Genomic DNA, 20,695 nt, shown 5'->3' with positions numbered 1-20,695 from the left:
CTACACTTGTGTAATTTGTTACTGTGAATGTCATTCCTATGTCAACGTAAACGCTGTATAACGTAGTCAATAGATAAAATGTCATATACAGTATTTTCTGCAACACAAAGAGTACAAAAAGGCCCCAATTCACATATGTATACAATAGATTATTTGTTCTTAAATTATATCAGTTATTCATGAATAGCAATACAATAATGTGCTAGTTTTGTATATTGCACCGGTATGAAAGCACCTTCGATAATCCAGGTATCCAGGTAGTGTAAGAACATAATTTAGGTGTCTTACACACTGATATTTTGAACTCGAAAGAGTAGGGAAATGTGTCTATTCATGATCTTCTTATTAGTAATGTGTCTGTGGTTTAACTTATTTTCGGACAGTATCTATATATATTAGACTGAATTAAGCGTGAAGTGTCCTTAAGAAAACACTTCTGCAGATATTTCCCTCTCGCGGCCTCCAACGAGCGGAACACTTTCATGGATTTTGGAGTTTGTTCATAAAAGGAGTTCCTGTATCGTACAACCTTTAACAGATTGTACGAAATAAAGATGTTATTTCACTCGAGATGGTAATTTTACGCTACAAAACGTCAGTGTCTTTTGTAAGTTTTAGAGAAAAAAACTAATGAGAATGAAGTACCATACTAATAACCATAAGGCGGAAGGCATTTTGATTCACACGTGTTTGGCAAATGCAGGTAAGGCTGGTGATATTATAATATGTAAAAAGGTCACTCATTAATATTCAATAATTAGATTTTAATAAGTAATTATTATTTTCAAATTCATTTTATCATGAAAAAGTATATTGGCGAACCAATGGTAGTCAGACGTCTTTCAAACGTTTTTCTTTAATCCATAAAGTAAATAGTTACGGACTACCTTGTACATGTGCGTACGTGTGTGACGCGCTGCCATCATCAACATCATCGACTAATCACAGTCACTGTCGGTGTGTTCAAAAACCCTTGGTCTTTGACATTTCTGCGAGACGGTATTTTTATCAATGCTTATTGTAAATGTGCGATCGCATATAGGTCTGAATAATAACAGAAGTGCAATCTTTGCGACATATATTAATTCAAACGGTTACCAGCCCCGAATGAAATCTCTACTTTTTTCACGAAACCGTCAGATGTTTTGTGAACTCCTGATGCGATAAGGTCATCAATATCAAAATCATCGAGAAAATCCATGTCAAACAAGTCGTTACATGGTTTTCCTACACCGTAACAGATCTCGGTTCAGCAGCAATCTGCACATCAAGCCACAACTTGGACAAAACAGTAGGGCGTCGAAGGGATTCTTGATTACGTTAAACAGTTCCCGCCATGAGTCATTATGACAAAAGTTACATGTACATTAGAAATACTGTTTCCTGGTGTTTGATCTTCCATTCAATACTGTACGTATGCTTTGAAGTTTTGCGAAAGTTAACATGCGCCTTCATATAAGGGAGAAGTGTGAGAGCTTACTTAGGAGAAGTTGGGAAGAGGGCTCAAACATTTCTAAGCCATCAATCATTTTAACAAATATGAGTGATATCTAATTCTTAGCTCCAGAGAAGAAGTCGGTTATAGCAATAAAGGCAAATTTTGGCACGGCCCCACAGTCCCCTTGGGAATCAGCCCCACAATTTCTAGCTTTTTGAATCCCCATCAACTTAAGATGATATCAGTCCTATATGAGCGACATCAATCGCTTAGTTCCAGGGAAGAATACTTTAATAGCAATATAACCAAATTGATCCCTTTTGGCCCCGCCCCTCACCCCCTGGTGGGTCAGCTTCACCATTTGTAGCTTTTTGAATCCCAACCATTTATAGGAGCTTCCAGTTAAATTAGATTTAATTCAAATCAAATTGATTAAGAATATTTATCCAACAGGAAACACGTTTACACAATGGGAAGAGTGGGATAGCACTGCATATTATGGAGAAAACATACGTAAATAACATCGTATTTTGTAAAAACGATATACCTGTGGCACCTGACATACGAGTACAGTTTGCCATATCGGAAATCTATGTGATTTTTTTAATAATCAATTTTGAGAATACTAATAACAGTTTGTTGCGAACTTGGCCGTATTTCAGGTAGGAACATTTACCTAAACAATCTAACAGTGTTACGTCCATGCAATCTACATACCGATTCCAGGCAACACGTCCCTTAGAATTAACCAAAAATATTTAATAAAAGATGTTTTACCTTAGAATAGACTCAAAGACGTCGTACAAATCTGATCTCTGTAATGGTTAATCCGAAGGGTTCTCATGTTTTGTCGGCCATTGGAAAATATAATGATATACACATACATATGTACAGGTGATGACATGTGGTCGACACCAAATCGATGGAATGGTTATGAGACTACATAAATTACCCGCCAATATTATGTATTATATGATAATTTTAAAACAAATACGGACCGTGGATTTAGCATTCACATTTTGACGCTATTATATAAAAAAAAAATGGGTGTCTTTAAAATGGTTATATACACAAATAACGAACTATAATTTGTCCATGATAATCTCCGGTTTTATTTCACACAACAAAATAGTTCAAATTATAGTCTTGGTCATCTTAAGGAAGTTAACAGGAAACCGTTCTGATTGTTAGGTATAATATCATAAAGTGACATAGGTTACAGATTCGTGTGATACTGAAAAATATCGAGTTACGATTTACGTACATAATGTAACATTGGGAAGAAGTGTTGGAAGTGCGGAATACCACATAGCGAGACGCAAGGCCAGCAATACCACATAGCGAGACGCAAGGCCAGGAATGCAATTATCATAAAAAACATTTCCTTGAAATCACAACTGTATCGTATCGGACTTTAAAAAAATATTTCTTGAGTGTTGTATTTACTTTCAAATACGGTGACTCTATCCGACATGTATCATATTTGTTCTATTTTAATTTTGCAACTCAAATGTCTTCTTTCGACTCTTCAATTCTTAGAGAAGGAAAAACGACTATACGAGGAATAGAAAATAAGCAACATATTCTGCCTACTGGAGTAGAATGTAGAATTAATCTCCATACTATATACAGACGATGAAGAGGTGTGAAATGATAATGAAACATGTACGTGTATTTGCGACAACAGCGAAATATGATATGGAATGATAAAAGGAAATAGCAATGCACAATAATTGTTGTTAACAATATATATATACATCCGTAACAAATCTTCAAGGAAAAATAATACTTTATTACAGACAAAAACTAAGAAACAACCGAGATTCTTAAAACTTTGATTGAAAAGGAATTAAAATAACATAATAGTCCTATAACATATATGTACACTGTCCCAACAAAGTTCTTGTCAGTATTAGCTTATTTTAAGAAAAGTCAGCCTACTTTGCAACAAACTCGAACTAACTATCAAGCTGAATTTAATGTTTTATGTGTACAGTGAAAAAAAGTAAAGAATGATTAGGTCGTGGAACTCGATGACTACATAAAAAAAATCACAACCATTTCTTAAAGATATAGTACATTTCATAAAGAACGTTCGTCAAGTTAAAGTTGGTGCAGAATACAATTCATATATTTTACAGAACACATTTCAATGCTTACTGTTTACCAAGATCTTAATATAATTGCAGTTTAAGAACTTTCGTCAATTTAAAATTGGTGCAGAATGAAATTGATATATTTTACAGAACGCGTTTCACTGCTTACTGTTCACCGAGATCTTAATACAATAGCAGTTTGGATTTTGATTATAGATCAGTCATAGCGTTGGGGATATATAGACAGTGCAATACAAGATAAGAGAAACCGCAAATTTACAATGTCTCTAACAAAGGGTATTTAAGTAATATAATTAAACATGACATCAATGTATCAATATACATGAATAATTCTGAAAAACGTCCTTATGAGGAACATAGTCAAATGTTAGCCCTTCTTTAGATATAAAAAAAATACAAGACAGCACGACAGTCAAAGGACGTTTGAGCTTCCATCATCAAAAGATAATTGTGCTTTAAAATCAGTTCAACCAATAAACAAATACATCAGGACACAGGTGTTGCTGGGTAATTTATAATGCAAATTATCCTCCGTTGACACCTCTTGTTAATTATCATATTCAACTTAGGTCAATCATTTCATATCATGCACTGAATTTCAAAGATTGTTCGGGATGGATATAGTGTAGAGGGCTATATACGATAATAAGTTATACATTTAATTTCGTATTCACGGGAATGCCTAGTAGACAGAGGTCTACATACATCAGTCCTTACAAGCTGCCTTAGGGCTGCCGGCCTACAGTACTATACACCATCTCTTTCAAGCTGCCTCAGGGCTGAGGATGAATAGATTTCAGTTATATCAAGTTTCATCAGCAGGAACTGTCGCAACAATGCATTGAAAATGAAATACACGTATCTGATTTTCCCCCTTTGCAATTCATAATAAAATATAATGTATTAATCAATAAATGTCCTTTCACTTCCAAAGTTAACATTACCAAAACAAACAAAAAAATCTTGATTCCCTGATTTTTTGTTTTTGTTTTTTTTTAAAGTTTATTTCATATTGCATTGATGCCAAGCTTAATCGAATATTTTCAAAATACGAAACATCGCCAGTTTAACTGTAAAGATTCACTGATGCTTACTTGATTATCAGTATGTGAGGATACAGAACATTTAACATTTTACTGTTCACTAAGCCGAGAAACCTGACATGACTGGATCCTCATCGTAAACGTAAACACACAAACCTTCTTAAAGTAGGTAAAGCATAATTTCTGTTTGAAAAAGTATCTATATTTACATATAACGGTATAAAGCCATCACTCAAAGATATAGTTTACTTTTTTTAAAGGACAGCGGTAATCAAATTTACAGGTGCCTGGTGATTTATATCATTTTATCTGTTTTGTTTAATTGTAAGAAGATTATTTTAATTTTAACATTCCTGTATTGCCATTTCTTTTATATAGTTTATATGACTTTCCCTAAATTAAGGATTTATCGTCATTGTACATAGCTCTTCAATAGTAATACTCTGAACGTTGTAAAGTAATACAATGTTTAATTGTATGGAACTTCCAGGTACAAAAAAACATTTTGATTACACATTCCAATTAAGTGTAAATGACCTAAATTTATGTTAAAAATTGTATATAGAATGTGATATCTACGATAAATCAAGCAAATCTGTCTCTTTATACTACAGAATTATGACCAATTGACCAGTTTTATCATATACTTAAGTAGGATCTCACTAAAATGGCAACAGTATTTGATAAATGACAAGGTATATGGATGTTATTATGAACAGTTTATATTATTTTGACTAGAATAAGAAAATATACTTAACTTTCATCCTTGATCAGTCTCATAGTTTTGCATTAACAACTTTTGTATCAATATCTCACGTTATTATTTGGATATCTAGAGGCACACTTCTCTGTAAACATGATAAAAGTTCGTTTTATAATGGATTTCTTGTATTGCTTATGACACCAGTGAACTACTGATTATCATTACTAGTGAAGTTTACCGGTATCACAGTAAATATAGAAAGTAATTCTGGTTGACTTGATAAATGACATGTAGGTATCTTTGGGTGTTTTTTTTTTACTAGGTTACGGAATACTATTTTCATTCTTCATAATTATACTGGTGAAAAACTACCCACATTAACTCCGATTTAACACAAGAACCAAATCTGTACACATACAATGGTCAACTACAAAAAATCCGAAAGGTAATACTGGAGTGGTTCACATACACTGATTAAAAGAGAAAAAAAATGAAAAGCATGATTAATTAAGTTTTTTTCCTCTCTCTCCCAAAGAAAACATCATTTTAATGATGTACCTATAAAATACCATGATTCCATTCCCAGCAAAACATCCACTAATTCACATTGATAACATTGATTTCAAAATAAACATGATTCATCATAAAAATATTGAATGTTTTGATTTCTGAATAGATAACTGCATAAGACATCAGACTGAAGTCTGTACAAAGATATGTCATACATATGTGTCTTATTTCCATCAATCTAATCTCCTTCGTTTATCAAGATGAAGCACATCCTTCACACAGGACATTTTGACTTGATCATGACCTCACTGTGACCTCCTCAGTGCCCCACTCTGGCCCCATAACAATATCACAGATTGCCTCTTTCTGCTTGCTCCAACTCAATAGCTTCAAATAATGATTTGAAGTTTCCAGCTCCAAATCCCTGAAAATGAAAATAAAAATCTCTTCCAGAAAATGTGCTGTTGATAATGTATTGCAAAATACATTAATAACAAGAGATCCCAGAGGGATCTTGGCGCCCACCATTGAATGATCTTTATAGGTTCCATGTCAGATTGATCTTTTCTCTATTTTTTCCTTCCTCTTACTAATCTGTGTAAATTGAGAAACATCCTTCCAGTACTTTTCAAAAAAGGGAAACTTATGTATGAAATTTGAGATTCAGCGGTGATGTTTTCAGATTGGTCCAAAAATGCAATACGACGGACCAAGGGGAACCTACATATGAAATTTGAGAAAGATCCCTTCAGTACCTTCTGTAAAATAGCGATAACAAACTTCAGTTGTCAAAATCCAAGATGGCTGTCTGTTGGCCATGTTGTTATCCAACTGGTCCCAAAATGAAATATGCATAACAAGGGACCAAGGGCAGCCGATATATCAAATTTGAAAAAGATCCCTTCAGTTCTTTCTGAGAAATAGCGATAACAAACTTCAGTTGTCAAAATCCAAGATAGCTGTCTGTTGGCCATGTTGTTATCTGACTGGTCCCAAAATGAAATATGCATAACTATAGGGACCAAGGGCAATCTATAGATCAAATTTCAGAAAGATCCCTTCAGTTTTTTCTGAGAAATAGCGATAACAAACTTCAGTTGTCAAAATCCAAGATGGCTGCCTGTCGGCCATGTTGTTTTCTGATCGGTCCCAAAATGCAATATGCATAACAACAGACCAAGGGCAACCTACAAATGAAATTTGAGAAAGATCCCTTCAGTACTTTCTCAGAAAAAGCGATAACAAACTTCAGTTGTCAAAATCCAAGATGGCTGCCTGTCGGCCATGTTGTTTTCTGATCGGTCCCAAAATGCAATATGCATTACTACAGACCAAGGGCAACCTACATATGAAATTGGAGAAAGATCCCTTCAGTACTTTCTGAGAAATAGCGATAACAAACTTCAATTGTCAAAGTCCAAGATGGCTGCCTGTCGGCCATGTTGTTTTCTGATCGGTCCCAAAATACAATATGCATAACTACACACCAAGGGGAATATACCTATGAAATTTGAGAAAGATCCCTTCAGTACTTTCTCAGAAATAGCGATAACAGTTGTTTACAGACGGAAGGACCACGGACGCAAGGCGATTTGAATAGCCCACCATCTGATGATTCATTTAAATTTTGAACCTAAATTTAAGTAACCCCTCCATCCCCTTCCTTATGAAGTTACTTTTGTATTGCTTTATTTAAGCAGATAAGTGGGTATTGCTAAAGCAACAATGCCCCCTACCGGCCGAGACTAGCAAGTGACCTTGATTTTGATCAAATTTCCTCAAACTCGAAGTTATCAGAGATATCATGGTCCTTTATCATTGTCGAAATGTAATCAAAAGCTTTTGGGGAATGAAGATGCCAGAGCGCTGATGGCGTTACGTACATGTACATACAATATGGATGGATAGGAAACCAATAGTTCCCCCGGTTTCAGCGGTAGGGAGTTATAAATTGTAGGTAAATATATAATTTTGTAGTAGGAATCATTATTCACTTCCATTTTCTAGCCTATACCCATCTGTTCTTTACTAGTAGACAATTAGGTAGTTCCTTTTTTAAAAATAAATATTACTTTTTATCTGTAATAAACATGACCACTCATCTGAAAATCTTATTAAACATACTTCTTCCTCACATGGACAAATTCCCAACCAAAGATACATGTACATATATAATTGTTATATGTATATTGTGAAATCACGGTGCATATAAATGTATACAATATATGCATTGTACATATTAAATGCCTACATATGGACCATAGATAAGAAAATCATGCCAAGTCTCTGTATGTGGGTTTACTAAGCAAATCAATACCTATAATTTCCTTGAATATTAATAATGAATATGAAATATTAATAATAAACATCAAAGTAGCTTAGAAAAGCCCGTAGATTTTCGACCTAATTATGCTCAATAACTAGAATAAAATGGTAGATTTTCCCCTCAATGTGCTTAGTAACTACCATGTACAATGTAGATATCCCCAATCATTGTTCTTGCATTATTGTCCTCCGTAACAAGGACATAATGGTATATTTCCTCATGAATGTCCTTAGTAACTAGGATATTCTTGTCGGATTTCCAAATCAATGTGCTCATTAACTAGGATAAGCTAGTTGATTTTTTCCTTCAATATACTCAGTAACTAGGATAAGCTAGTTGATTTTTCCCTCAATGTACTCAGTACCTAGGATATACTAGTAGATTTTTCCCTCACTACTCAGTAACTAGGATAAGCTAGTTGATTTTTCCCTCACTACTCAGTAACTAGGATAAGCTAGTTGATTTTTCCCTCAATGTACTCAGTAACTAGGATAAGCTAGTTGATTTTTCCCTCAATGTACTCAGTAACTAGGATATACTAGTTGATTTTTCCCTCAATGTACTCAGTAACTAGGATAAGCTAGTTGATTTTTCCCTCACTACTCAGTAACTAGGATATACTAGTTGATTTTTCCCTCAATGTACTCAGTAACTAGGATAAGCTAGTTGATTTTTCCCTCACTACTCAGTAACTAGGATAAGCTAGTTGATTTTTCCCTCAATGTACTCAGTAACTAGGATAAGCTAGTTGATTTTTCCCTCAATGTACTCAGTAACTAGGATATACTAGTTGATTTTTCCCTCAATGTACTCATGCAGTAACTAAGATAAGCTAGTTGATTTTTTCTTTCAATGTACTCAGTAACTAAGATAAGCTAGTTGATTTTTTCTTTCAATGTACTCAGTAACTAAGATAAGCTAGTTGATTTTTCCCCCAATGTACTCAGTAACTAGGATAAGCTAGTTGATTTTTCCCTCACTATTCAGTAACTAGGATAAGCTAGTTGATTTTTCCCTCACTACTCAGTAACTAGGATAAGCTAGTTGATTTTTCCCTCACTACTCAGTAAGTAGGATAAGCTAGTTGATTTTTCCCTCAATGTACTCAGTAACTAGGATAAGCTAGTTGATTTTTCCCTCAATGTACTCAGTAACTAGGATACACTAGTAGATTTTTTCCTTCAATGTACTCAGTAACTAGGATATACTAGTAGATTTTTTCATGGTTGTCCTCGGTAACTAGGATACACTAGTAGATTTTCCCCTAAATGTGCTCAGTAACTAAATATATAGAATATATATATATACTGGTATACTAACATGATTGTTGTTCCGCTGTATCACCTCCAAGAAAAGAGTTGGTCTATCCTGCATCATCCTTGTAAAAATTTGCAGAAGGTAGCCATTCTCATCAAAGTCCACCAGGATACGAAGTTTTTGTAGCTGTAATATTTAAACAAACCAAATTTTCTCAAAACCTCAAATATTCAAAGAAATGTTAATTCACCGGATTTATTCTTTCTAGTGTTTACATCGTGCAATCCTTTTGACAAGGATATTATCATCTTACTGTATTCATGATTTTACTGTTAGATTTCAGATAGTCTTTCCCAAAGAGATCCAGTACGTACTGTTTCCATGTTTTCTTTGACCTTGATCTTGGAGTGCTTTAACCTCTGTTTAAGATTATCATAATACTTCATCGGGATTTCCAGAAATTCTTGACCTCTTGCTTTCATGCGTGTAACCTGGAAATTAACATTTCAATTATTGAGTCATTCAAATTTTATTCATAAGTTATATATAACCGTACAATACGTATAATATTTACATTGTACACGGGTAAACCAACATGGTTTCATCACCATTCTTTTATCTTCTGGAAATTGCTTAACTTATTTTCCCTTAGAAAAACGTTACAGATGTTGATTATTAACTATTTTTTTTCCTTAAATGATTCGTTCCTTTATATTTGGAAAAATAATAAGGAATTTCCTCATGATAAGGGATTTGGGTGAAACTTTGGGCCCCACTGTAAATAGTTCTTTACAGAGTAAGAAAAGTGCATCTTGTATGGAATTTAACTTATTATCTACTGTATAATGAATAAGAAAAAACAAGAATCAATGAGAAAATTTTCCTGATTCTGCATTCATTGTCTTTTAAATTAACCACATGCATTTTTTAAAAGCATCATTAATCCCCCGGGGGACGTTTGGGCATGACTTCTCTGACCAATTCATACATTAAGTTTAGTTATCTGAAATATAATTAATAAATCCAAACGTCGGAATTGTACTCTTTTTATGAATCAAACTGATAAGTGTAGCTTCAATTCTAAATAACTTACTGTTTCTATGATGTTGTCTGTATTCATAGCTATATGCTGTACTCCAGCCCCGCCATAGAAATCCACATATTCCTAAGAGTAAACAACAATGAAATCGACTGTTATAATTAATGTAGAAATATATAAGAGAGCTGATTAGCATTCATTTATAAAGCTGAAAAAGGTTAAATCTGCGACTTTGAGCTATACAAATGTACATAACACTTTCAGTATAGTGCTGATTCAAGAAACAACTCCGAAAGAGATCTTCAGAAAAATGGGAGATTCAGATTTAAAAAAATGTCAACATGAAAGAGTAGTGGCTTATGATCTGACATTTTTTTTACTACTCAATGTACGGCTGTGTTTCCATACCCTGTAAACATCAGGTTAACATACCTGGATTTGACTCTTCCTCCTTCCTGCAGCCGGCTCATTGATTGGTAGTTTGATGGTCTCCTCGTAGTTGGTCACCACGATTGACCGTAAGGCCGAGTACTCTGTGTGAACTTGCTTGTCGTCCACTGACCAGAATCTATGGAACATCAAATTTCTTTCATACCTGTACCAAACAAAAAAAAGTTGTATTGTAGTACATTTTGTATGTCAGAGATTGAAGTCACCATACGGAATTGTATAGTTGAAGTCCCTTGTAGGCGGAGGAAAGTAAATACGTTGCCTACAAGCATGAAGGAAAGTTGAGTTGAGAAAATATAAAAAAAAAACACATCAGCTACACATACAACAATTCTTTTGCATCAATTCCTTAATATATTTATCTCAAAGGTCGTAAGTTCAAAGTGGTCAAACTCAACTCTACGATTTGCGGAAGTTGCTATTATCGAAGCAATGTTTACAACTGAAGGCGGTTGTTCGAGGACAAAATACAGAAACAACATAAGTGCAAAAATCTTTTGCAAAAATCTTTTGCACTTAAGTGAAGTGAAAAAAAGCCAAATGGCAATTAAGTGCTTTTTGACACTTAAATGTAAAAGATTTTCCCTGAAGTGTAAACAAATACTGTAGTTAAGGTTAAAGAGAAACTTTTGACGTTGATCTTCAATTTTAAAATATTCCTTCTACATTACATGTATGTTTTAATCTCAAGCATGAACTATTAAAATCATCTTTATTTCATTAATGATACAACCAACTATCATCATTATTTCTTTGTTTATTTATTTTCGCTAGTGCTTTTGTTTCATATAATATTTAAAGTCAATAAATGTATCTCCATTAACTAAATAATCAATCATTGAGATACATTGTAGCATTGTCATGCAAAACCACTTTGAATCAGAGAAAACATGTGGTCAAAAACGGTTGCCGGTGACTGTACGGGTGGTTAGAATCATAGTGTATGGTACAATGTAGTTGTGATTCACTACAATAACAATGTATGGGAACAGCAGTTGTCATGTATTAAACTTATCAATATTATATGAAATATGATATTATTGCATTTCCGTTGTAAGTTTTAAGCGTGCATTTCACGTCTATGAAGAAATCATACAGCACTGCAAAAATAATTCAAAACACACAAAGAGATCATCAACAGAAACCCTCATACATAAAAAAAAATCATATATATTAAAGTAAGAATGCAGAGTGTTTTTTTTTATCAAATCAGTGGATATAAATTTATTAATTAAAATTTGTGAAGCTGGGATACTTTTATGGCAGCGGAATTCTAAATTAGGCAGCGACAATGTATAGGTTTTGTTGTTATTATATCTTGAATGATTTATTCTTCAATATTAAATTTATAATATCCACGCTAAGATTTTATCAGGAACATCTGTTACATTGATATTTTATATGCATTGATTTAGAATCTGTGTTAATCAATTGTTTTTAAAATTTCCAAATCTTAATAGCATTCTATACAAAATCCAATATTGCATCAGTGTATACATGACAATGTTTGAATGACCTACCATTCTGCCACAGACACCATGTCCTCCTCAGGTTGATTTCCAACAAGGTGGTCAATGAACTTCAGACCTGTCTTTGGACTGAAAATAATGATTATAAGGAACATATTGATGAAGCAATACATGTCCCCTAATGGCCTCTTATAGCTCTTATGATTTATAAAGATGGTGACCTTTGGTGTTAATTTGTGAAAATGAAAAGTATACAATTAGTTTGCAGCCGATTGCAATGTAATGATGATTTGTTCCTTTCACACAGAGACTGCACTTAACCATATGTACAGGCCACTTAAGTGAAATGTTAGTATTATGAAAGGAATTATATAAAATGCACCTGGATTTTCTAAAAATAGCAATTATCATGACTTTGACCTTTTAAACCTGAAACTCAACTTGATCAAGATATTATGGTCCTTAACAAGTGCCTAAAGTTTGACGAAATTCCTTCCAGGCTAGGAGCCACTAGAGCGTTGATATTGAATACTACAAAAAATTAACAGCAACCTTGACCAAACAACCTTGACACTCACACTTGTCTTGATCTCCTAAATAAGAATGTGAGATTTGACGGAAATTCTTTAAGAATGCAGGTGCTAGAGAGCTGAAAAGGATTTTCTAAAAATAGTAACAGTGATCTTGATCTTGATCAAACAACCCTGAAACTCCAGCGTGTCCGAGATATTTTTGTCCTTTATAATGGTGTGAAGTTTGATAAAGATCCCTTTTCCAAATTTTCGTGTAGACATTTTGACAATTCAACACCCAGACTGTGTTTTTTCTGGCCATGCACCAGACTTATAGACATTTTGACAGATAGATATCTGGTATAGGTGTCCTGACAGGGCCAGAGGAAACATAGCTATTCAACACAATAAACTTACAGATTTGAAGTTGCTTTTTTTTTTAAGCAATGAGATTTTTATAAAATCATAGTGCCAAGGTCAACCTGTGCTGTGCAAGAGGGATTAAAATAAAGGAGAAAAGTCCTCCCGCCGAAGATGACTAGAGGTGACTCGGTAAGGACAGCAGCTACATGTAATTACAAGAAGCGGAATATCTTATACCTTTATTAACTATGTCTAAATTTAGGATTCTCACTCGTAAGTAGGAAGGTTTGGCAAGAATGAAGCATATATGTTTGTTCCCACAGGTATGTGTATCAAAATTAATTAAACATCAAAACATTAAACATTAAAGCTTCTGAGTCAGAGCCAATCAATACAAATTTCTCAACCTGCAGGGAAAGATTAATCAGGGGTTATTAGGGCTACATATAAATGGATTGATTTAAACTCGTACATTCATGATTAGTGTTTGTCTATATATATACCTAAAGCATGCTTTCTCTAATTATTCTCTATTAATAACAAGGAATATATAAATTCCTTTAGAGGAAAACTGGATTTCACAAATCTAATTTGAATAATTTTATCCTTACAATATACTTCTGGAGCTTGAAATGTCAAAACATTGACGATATTGTTGATAGAGGTGTTACTTACAGCAGATCTTGGAGTGGGTCTTTGAAAGTGGCAGCACGGTATCCTGGAAGAAAGACACCCTTGTATTTAGATCTGTCCACAAAGGTGTGTGTCGTGTCTCCATAGGTTTTTACCATGGCTAGTTTTACGGTGCCGCCCTGGTCCGTCTCTTCCCAGGGCTCCTTCACAACGATAGCACCTCGCTGTACAGCTCTCTGTCAGATACAAACAAGTAATTATTTAAAATCAAATTCATTTCAGAGTTACTGACTACTAGTTTTTTTCACAAGGATGATATTTCCCTAATTTTCGGGTCATAGACATGGTCATGAAAATTTGATCCTTGAAATAATAAGACTTAGGTACATATTTTCAATAAAATAAATTGCGGGTAAGATGTATTGTACCATCATTAGCTGACATGGCCGCCTTCACTAACCCAAGATTATTTGGGCAGTTGTTCAGAATATAGCAAATGCTACATAGGACAGATGATGACACAGTATAGCAAATATAACAGGGTTATACATAAAATTTGTGCTTATAAGCATAAACTGTTATTGAATCTCATTGAACCATATTAGTGTCCAAGACTAAATAAAGCATAGGTGGATAAACTATAAAATATTTGGTACAAGTGTATTCCGATTAAAAAAATTTAGATAACCTCCTATAGCAAGATCATGAAATTTAAATTTGTTAAAATGTAATTATCTTGAATATTGCAAAATTTTTGACACACGAAAAAAACTAGCTTTACAATATTCTGTGAATTCATAAGTGGATGTTCATTCGACAGGCAAAACAACATTGTAAAGCATCCAAGCAAGAATATTAATTGAACTTAGCGGATTAGCTGAATGATAGAAAACCACAACAGACTTTATATTTACTATGCAGGCAATGCTGTTACTTGATGCTATACCTTTTTCACCTTCCGCTCACAATAGATAAGTTAGAGAAATGAGAAACATCTCACCTCAAATATGGCATCCAAATCCTCTACCTCGAAGGCCACATCCTTAACGCCATCGCCATGTTTTACTATATGATCACCCATCTCTAAAACAAAGATAGGTAATGGATGTTAACAACTACTACTCAATACACTTATTTTCATTGAGATTAAATTTCATGTTTTACATATAATGGAAACAAAGTCACTGATTCTGTGTTTCATATTTAATGTACATATGTACATTGTATTTAACTTCTGAGCAGGTCTTCAATTGTAATCAAATTTTCAAATTTGTTTTAATTAACTGAGTTTAATTTCCTTGTTCATGGGTAGAAATGGTACACAGAATGCAACCCTATCAATCTTACAGGTACAATTACTAGAATACCCTGATATAGATTATAGTGCAATACATGTACTTAATATATATCTTCCCCATTATCTTCACAATGAAAAGTACTTGAAGGACAAAAGCTGTATGGGGCAGTTCAATTTAATCATTTAAAAAACAAATATAGAAAAAAGGTTGGCCAAGGCAGGAATGAATCCGAGTCTAAAGTAAATGAGAGGAAGAAATAATAATGTTAAGATTTGTTCTTGATATGTTTAGAATAAGTACAATCTAAGACTTACTGTTGTCGGAACCTACACAGAATCTTTATAATTACTATAAACCCCTTGACTTTCCTCCTCCCCAACATCCCCCCCCCCCCCCCCCCCCCCCCCCCCCCCCCCCCCCTTCTCTATATATACATGAAAAAGTAAAACCTGTCTTAGCGACCACATGAATTAAGTGACTCTCAAAAGTGAATTTTCTTTGTCAGATATGAAAAAACACATACATACAATGTATTTATTTTTTGATCTCAATGGCTTGCTTTAAATAATGCCAAAATTATTGCTGCCAGCTGTCAGCAATAACAAATAAAATGGATGTTTTGACGGAGTAGAAAAAGTAAAGCTGACCTTTTGGTTTGTTTGGTTGTAACATGGACTGGAAGACAAAGATGATCTTGTTCTGGCGGACAACATGTGCGGCTACTTCCCTGCTGCCAGTTTCAAGACCCTTGTAGGCCATTAATTCAAAGCCAAGCCGGGCGCAGTAGTGGGATGCTGCCTGCAACACAGAAATATACAGTAGAGGGACACTGCCTACATTACAGATATACAGTATAGAGGGACACTGCCTACAATACAGATATACAGTAGTGGGACACTGTCTACAATACAAATATACAGTAGAGGGACACTGCCTACAATACAGATATACAGTAGTGGACACTGCCTACATTACAGATATACAGTATAGAGGGACACTGTCTACAACACAAATATACAGTAGTGGGACACTGCCTACAACACAAATATACAGTATAGAGGGACACTGCCTACAATACAGATATACAGTAGTGAGACACTGTCTACAACACAAATTACAGTAGAGGGACACTGTCTACAACACAAATTACAGTAGCGAGACACTGTCTACAACACAAATTTCAGTAGTGGGACACTGTCTACAACACAAATATACAGTAGTGGGACACTATCTACACACAATTATACAGTAGTGAGACACTGTCTACAGCACAAATATACAGTAGTAGGACACTGTCTACAACACAAATTTCAGTAGTGGGACACTGTCTACAACACAAATTTCAGTAGTAGGACACTGTCTACAACACAAATTACAGTAGAGAGACACTGTCTACAATACAAATATACAGTAGTGAGACACTGTCTACAACACAAATATACAGTAGAGGGACACTGTCTACAATACAAATATGCAGTAGAGGGACATTGTCTACAACACAAATTACAGTAGTGAGACACTGTCTACAACACATACCTGGTATATACAGTAGTGGGACACTGTCTACAACACAAAGTTCAGTAGTGGGACACTGTCTACAACACAAATTACAGTAGAGGGACACTGTCTACAACACATATATGCACCAGTGGGACACTGCCTATTCCACAGATATATACAGTAGAGGCACACTGCCTACAACACAAATATACAGTAGTGGGACACTGTCTACAACACAAATACACAGTAGTGGGACACTGCATACTAAACAAATAAACAGTAGAGAGACTCTGTCTACAACACAAATATACAGTAGAGGGACGCTGTCTACAAAACATATATACAGTAGAGGGACACTGCCTACAATACAGATATACAACAGAGGGACACTGTTTACAACACAAATTACAGTAGTGAGACACTGTCTACAACACAAATTTCAGTAGTGGGACACTGTCTACAACACAAATTTCAGTAGTAGGACACTGTCTACAACACAAATTACAGTAGAGAGACACTGTCTACAATACAAATATACAGTAGTGAGACACTGTCTACAATACAAATATACAGTAGTGAGACACTGTCTACAACACAAATTTCAGTAGTAGGACACTGTCTACAACACAAATTACAGTAGAGAGACACTGTCTACAATACAAATATACAGTAGTGAGACACTGTCTACAATACAAATATACAGTAGTGAGACACTGTCTACAACACAAATTACAGTAGAGGGACACTGTCTACAACACAAATTACAGTAGTGAGACACTGTCTACATCACAAATTTCAGTAGTGGGACACTGTCTACAACACAAATATACAGTAGTGGGACACTATCTACACACAATTATACAGTAGTGAGACACTGTCTACAGCACAAATTACAGTAGTGAGACACTGTCTACAGCACAAATATACAGTAGTGGGACACTGTCTACAATACAAATATACAGTAGTGAGACACTGTCTACAACACAAATATACAGTAGAGGGACACTGTCTACACACAAATATACAGTAGAGGGACACTGCCTACAACACAAATATACAGTAGTGGGACACTGTCCACAACACAAATATACAGTAGTGGGACACTGCCTACAACACAAATATACAGTAGAGGGACACTACCTACAACACAAATATACAGTAGTGGACACTGCCTACAAAACAAATATACAGTAGTGGGACACTGTCTACAACACAAATTACAGTAGTGAGACACTGTCTACAACACAAATTACAGTAGTGGGACACTGCCTACAACACAAAAATGCAATAGTGGGACACTGTCTTGTCCTGAATCACATTATTGTAGTGTACAATATGGAATTGTTTTGTTCTAACATCTGTTATACGTCATGGGAAACAAACTCTGATGATACACAATATTTGAAAATTATTCCATTATTATTTTTTTATTACTTGTATTATCAAAATACTCACTGTAACACCTGGTGATATTACAGTATGATAAATATATCAATCAAATGTCAGGAATCATTGCATCTTATCTCATAGCCAATAGAAGGCATAGTGAACCACAGCGTTTGTTTCCTAGTAGGTACAGACCCTATATAATGTTGCCTATATTATACACTTAATATAAACATACCATTTTCAAAGAATGTTGTCAAAACCATTTTCACCCTCCTATTACTCCTATATATAATGTACAGTGTGTATGTAATAACAAAATACATTCTGATATTTTTATATTTCTTAAACATCCTACAGTACCATTTTTTTTTAAACATATATAACAGAAAACAACCTTTTTTCTGTTTGGACTGACAAATGCACATATACTAGGCTACATGTATACTTACCTGTTTGGCATTTCCAACCCAAAAAGTCACATGGTCAAAGCTGACAAATCTGCCTGATTCAGGCTGCAAAAAAAAAAAAATGTGTATAATGTGTGTATAATGGAAGTGGTGATGTGTTTAATAATTGTTTATACAGAAATGTCCCTGACACATTTACATGTAAGTTGTATGAAAATACAAATCATTTATACAATTTTTGAATTTTATACAAATAATGCCAGAAACAGAGAAATAACTCACTGTTATGACATGATTTATTAATGGACTGACGGTATATTCCTGTTTTCATATTCAGTTGTTGATAATGAATTCATAACACTTGACAACTAACTAATTTATTGCATTGCAATATTCTGTCTGTACTGGACTGTTGAGGTCTAACTTACAAAACATGGAACAAGGGAAACAACTCCCTCAAAATGATGTGACACGTGCCTACGTGTCCATTCCTATAATAGCGGGCTAATGTTGTACACGCAAGAATTATAAAAAAAGAACAGTTCACTACATATATGATCAACTGTACTGATTGCCAATCTGTGAAAACAGAAGCAGCGCACGAGTTAACTCTCTAACGCAGTTTCGTCTGTGTTTTGTTGACCCAAATTCAGATATCGATAGGCCTACATGTAGCTGAACTAAGATCTGCTGTGAAGGTTATCGAATGTCACATACCTTTTCGCCCTTGTCTGTATATGTAGTCTGAAAAAGAAAAACGTGAAATAGATTAGCAAATTAAACTTAAGTTCATGATCAATCCAGTGTCAACACCAGACAGTAAAAATGCCAGCACTCACCATCTTGTCCTTGAACGTGTTCCTTGTTACCGTTTGCAACAACGATTCTGATTGGCTTATTCTTATTGACACACCTCCAATTTCACTAATGGCAGGTAGTGTTACAAAGTTGTAGTGCTCACACCCCCAAAGCTCTCATCAGCTGATTTAGGTAACACATGGAGATTCTATTTGACAAAAAAAAAAAAAAAAAACAATACATGAAACAAACTTGTAAATATATGAAATTTTAACTGTTGGTATGATAATATGAATGAAGGCAAAGCCTTGGGAGAGCGCAGCTAGTTATAATTAATGACACAAACTTAGTAACGATATTAGTAATAACATTAACACTAGTAACAGGAGTGTGACATTTTCTACTTATTAAAATGGTTTGGTTTGTTACATTATATTTAATTCATGATCAAAACAAGTCGTCAAACTCCTGTGATTGAACTGATATAACAACAAATTCAATGATTCTGTTGAAATACTTACAGTACTTATGTAATGGTTTCTGATTCATGATGATGAGTCCGTCGACAGTATACATGGGTCTATCATGATGTATATAACAGTTTAGTTCATGCAAGGTGTCAAGACATAGTGGAGGTAGTTTTCTCTAGTGTGCGTTTTCGCATGATGATGTTATGCACAATGAATTTAAAATATTGGTGTTGTGCGAAACGACCATCCTTGTACCATAAAAGATGATCCGCCCATTCAGACATGGAGTGGCATGTGTGAGGACGATTGATGTAAAAATCTGCAGAGGCTGTCGGGAAAAGACTTGGAAATGCTAGTGTAAAGAAATATTTTGTTGTAAATTCGGATATCGGCTTATCCCCTCTTGAAGGCCAAGGTATATTGATAACATTTTTCTTTATCCTGACGGGATCATGGTCGGGACCAATGACTTCTTGCAAGACTTCTTCCACTTTAGATTGAATGTCTACTGCTGGCTCTGGAAGCATAACACATGAATCACTTAGTCCATCTGTTTAGCCTGGGTTTGTTTGATCCTCAGCTTGACCTTTATCGTCACTGCAATGCGGGGATTCCACGTCCAAGTCTTGCAGGTCGATATCGCCATCCAGTGGAAGAGTGTCCAAACGCTCATTGCTGATGATGATGTCATTGTAAGCAACGTTGTTCTGTTTCAGCCATATTAAAGCCTTTTGGACGTTGTAACGCCTGACGCGATAGTCTTTGTTTGATCCATTTTTACCTTGCTTCTTTACCTTAATGATATTGATTTCTGAAGGTAGTTTTGGGAGTATTTGGGCAGGCTCATTCACCTGTTGCGGAAATGTCACGCAGTGGCCATTTGCTGCAATCCCACCATGTTTTAATAGGTGAACATTTATTGCAGGTGATATTCTGCAGATGAGTTGCTGCTGAACTACGGTCAATCCTTTCA

General features: G+C 34.7%; 1 protein-coding gene across 1 annotated transcript; it reads right to left on the bottom strand.

Annotated features, from left to right (window-relative positions):
• Positions 1-2,526: 2,526 nt before the first annotated feature.
• On the bottom strand, positions 2,527-19,465 carry LOC117333158 (4-hydroxyphenylpyruvate dioxygenase-like). Its single transcript, XM_033892313.1, has 12 exons — positions 19,294-19,465; positions 19,172-19,198; positions 18,497-18,559; positions 15,806-15,956; positions 14,861-14,943; positions 13,903-14,096; positions 12,404-12,481; positions 10,866-11,028; positions 10,488-10,559; positions 9,769-9,885; positions 9,458-9,580; positions 2,527-6,235 (listed from the first exon to the last, which is right to left on the bottom strand). The coding sequence occupies exons 1-12, from the start codon at positions 19,294-19,296 to the stop codon at positions 6,161-6,163; spliced, it is 1,149 nt and encodes a 382-aa protein (XP_033748204.1). The 5' UTR covers positions 19,297-19,465; the 3' UTR covers positions 2,527-6,160.
• Positions 19,466-20,695: the final 1,230 nt, after the last annotated feature.

The sequence above is a fragment of the Pecten maximus genome, chromosome 8, assembly GCF_902652985.1.
Source record: "Pecten maximus chromosome 8, xPecMax1.1, whole genome shotgun sequence".
NCBI classification, from domain to species: Eukaryota; Metazoa; Mollusca; class Bivalvia; order Pectinida; family Pectinidae; genus Pecten; species Pecten maximus.
This window is presented reverse-complemented; position numbering and strand designations above follow the sequence as displayed.

Excerpts from the sequence above, each read along its gene's own strand:
- LOC117333158 (XM_033892313.1), bottom strand. Across the intron at positions 14,097-14,860 it reads ATTTGGATGCCATATTTGAG|AGAGCTGTACAGCGAGGTGC; the intron begins GTGAGATGTTTC and ends TGTATCTGACAG. Across the intron at positions 10,560-10,865 it reads GGAGGAAGAGTCAAATCCAG|GAATATGTGGATTTCTATGG; the intron begins GTATGTTAACCT and ends GTTTACTCTTAG.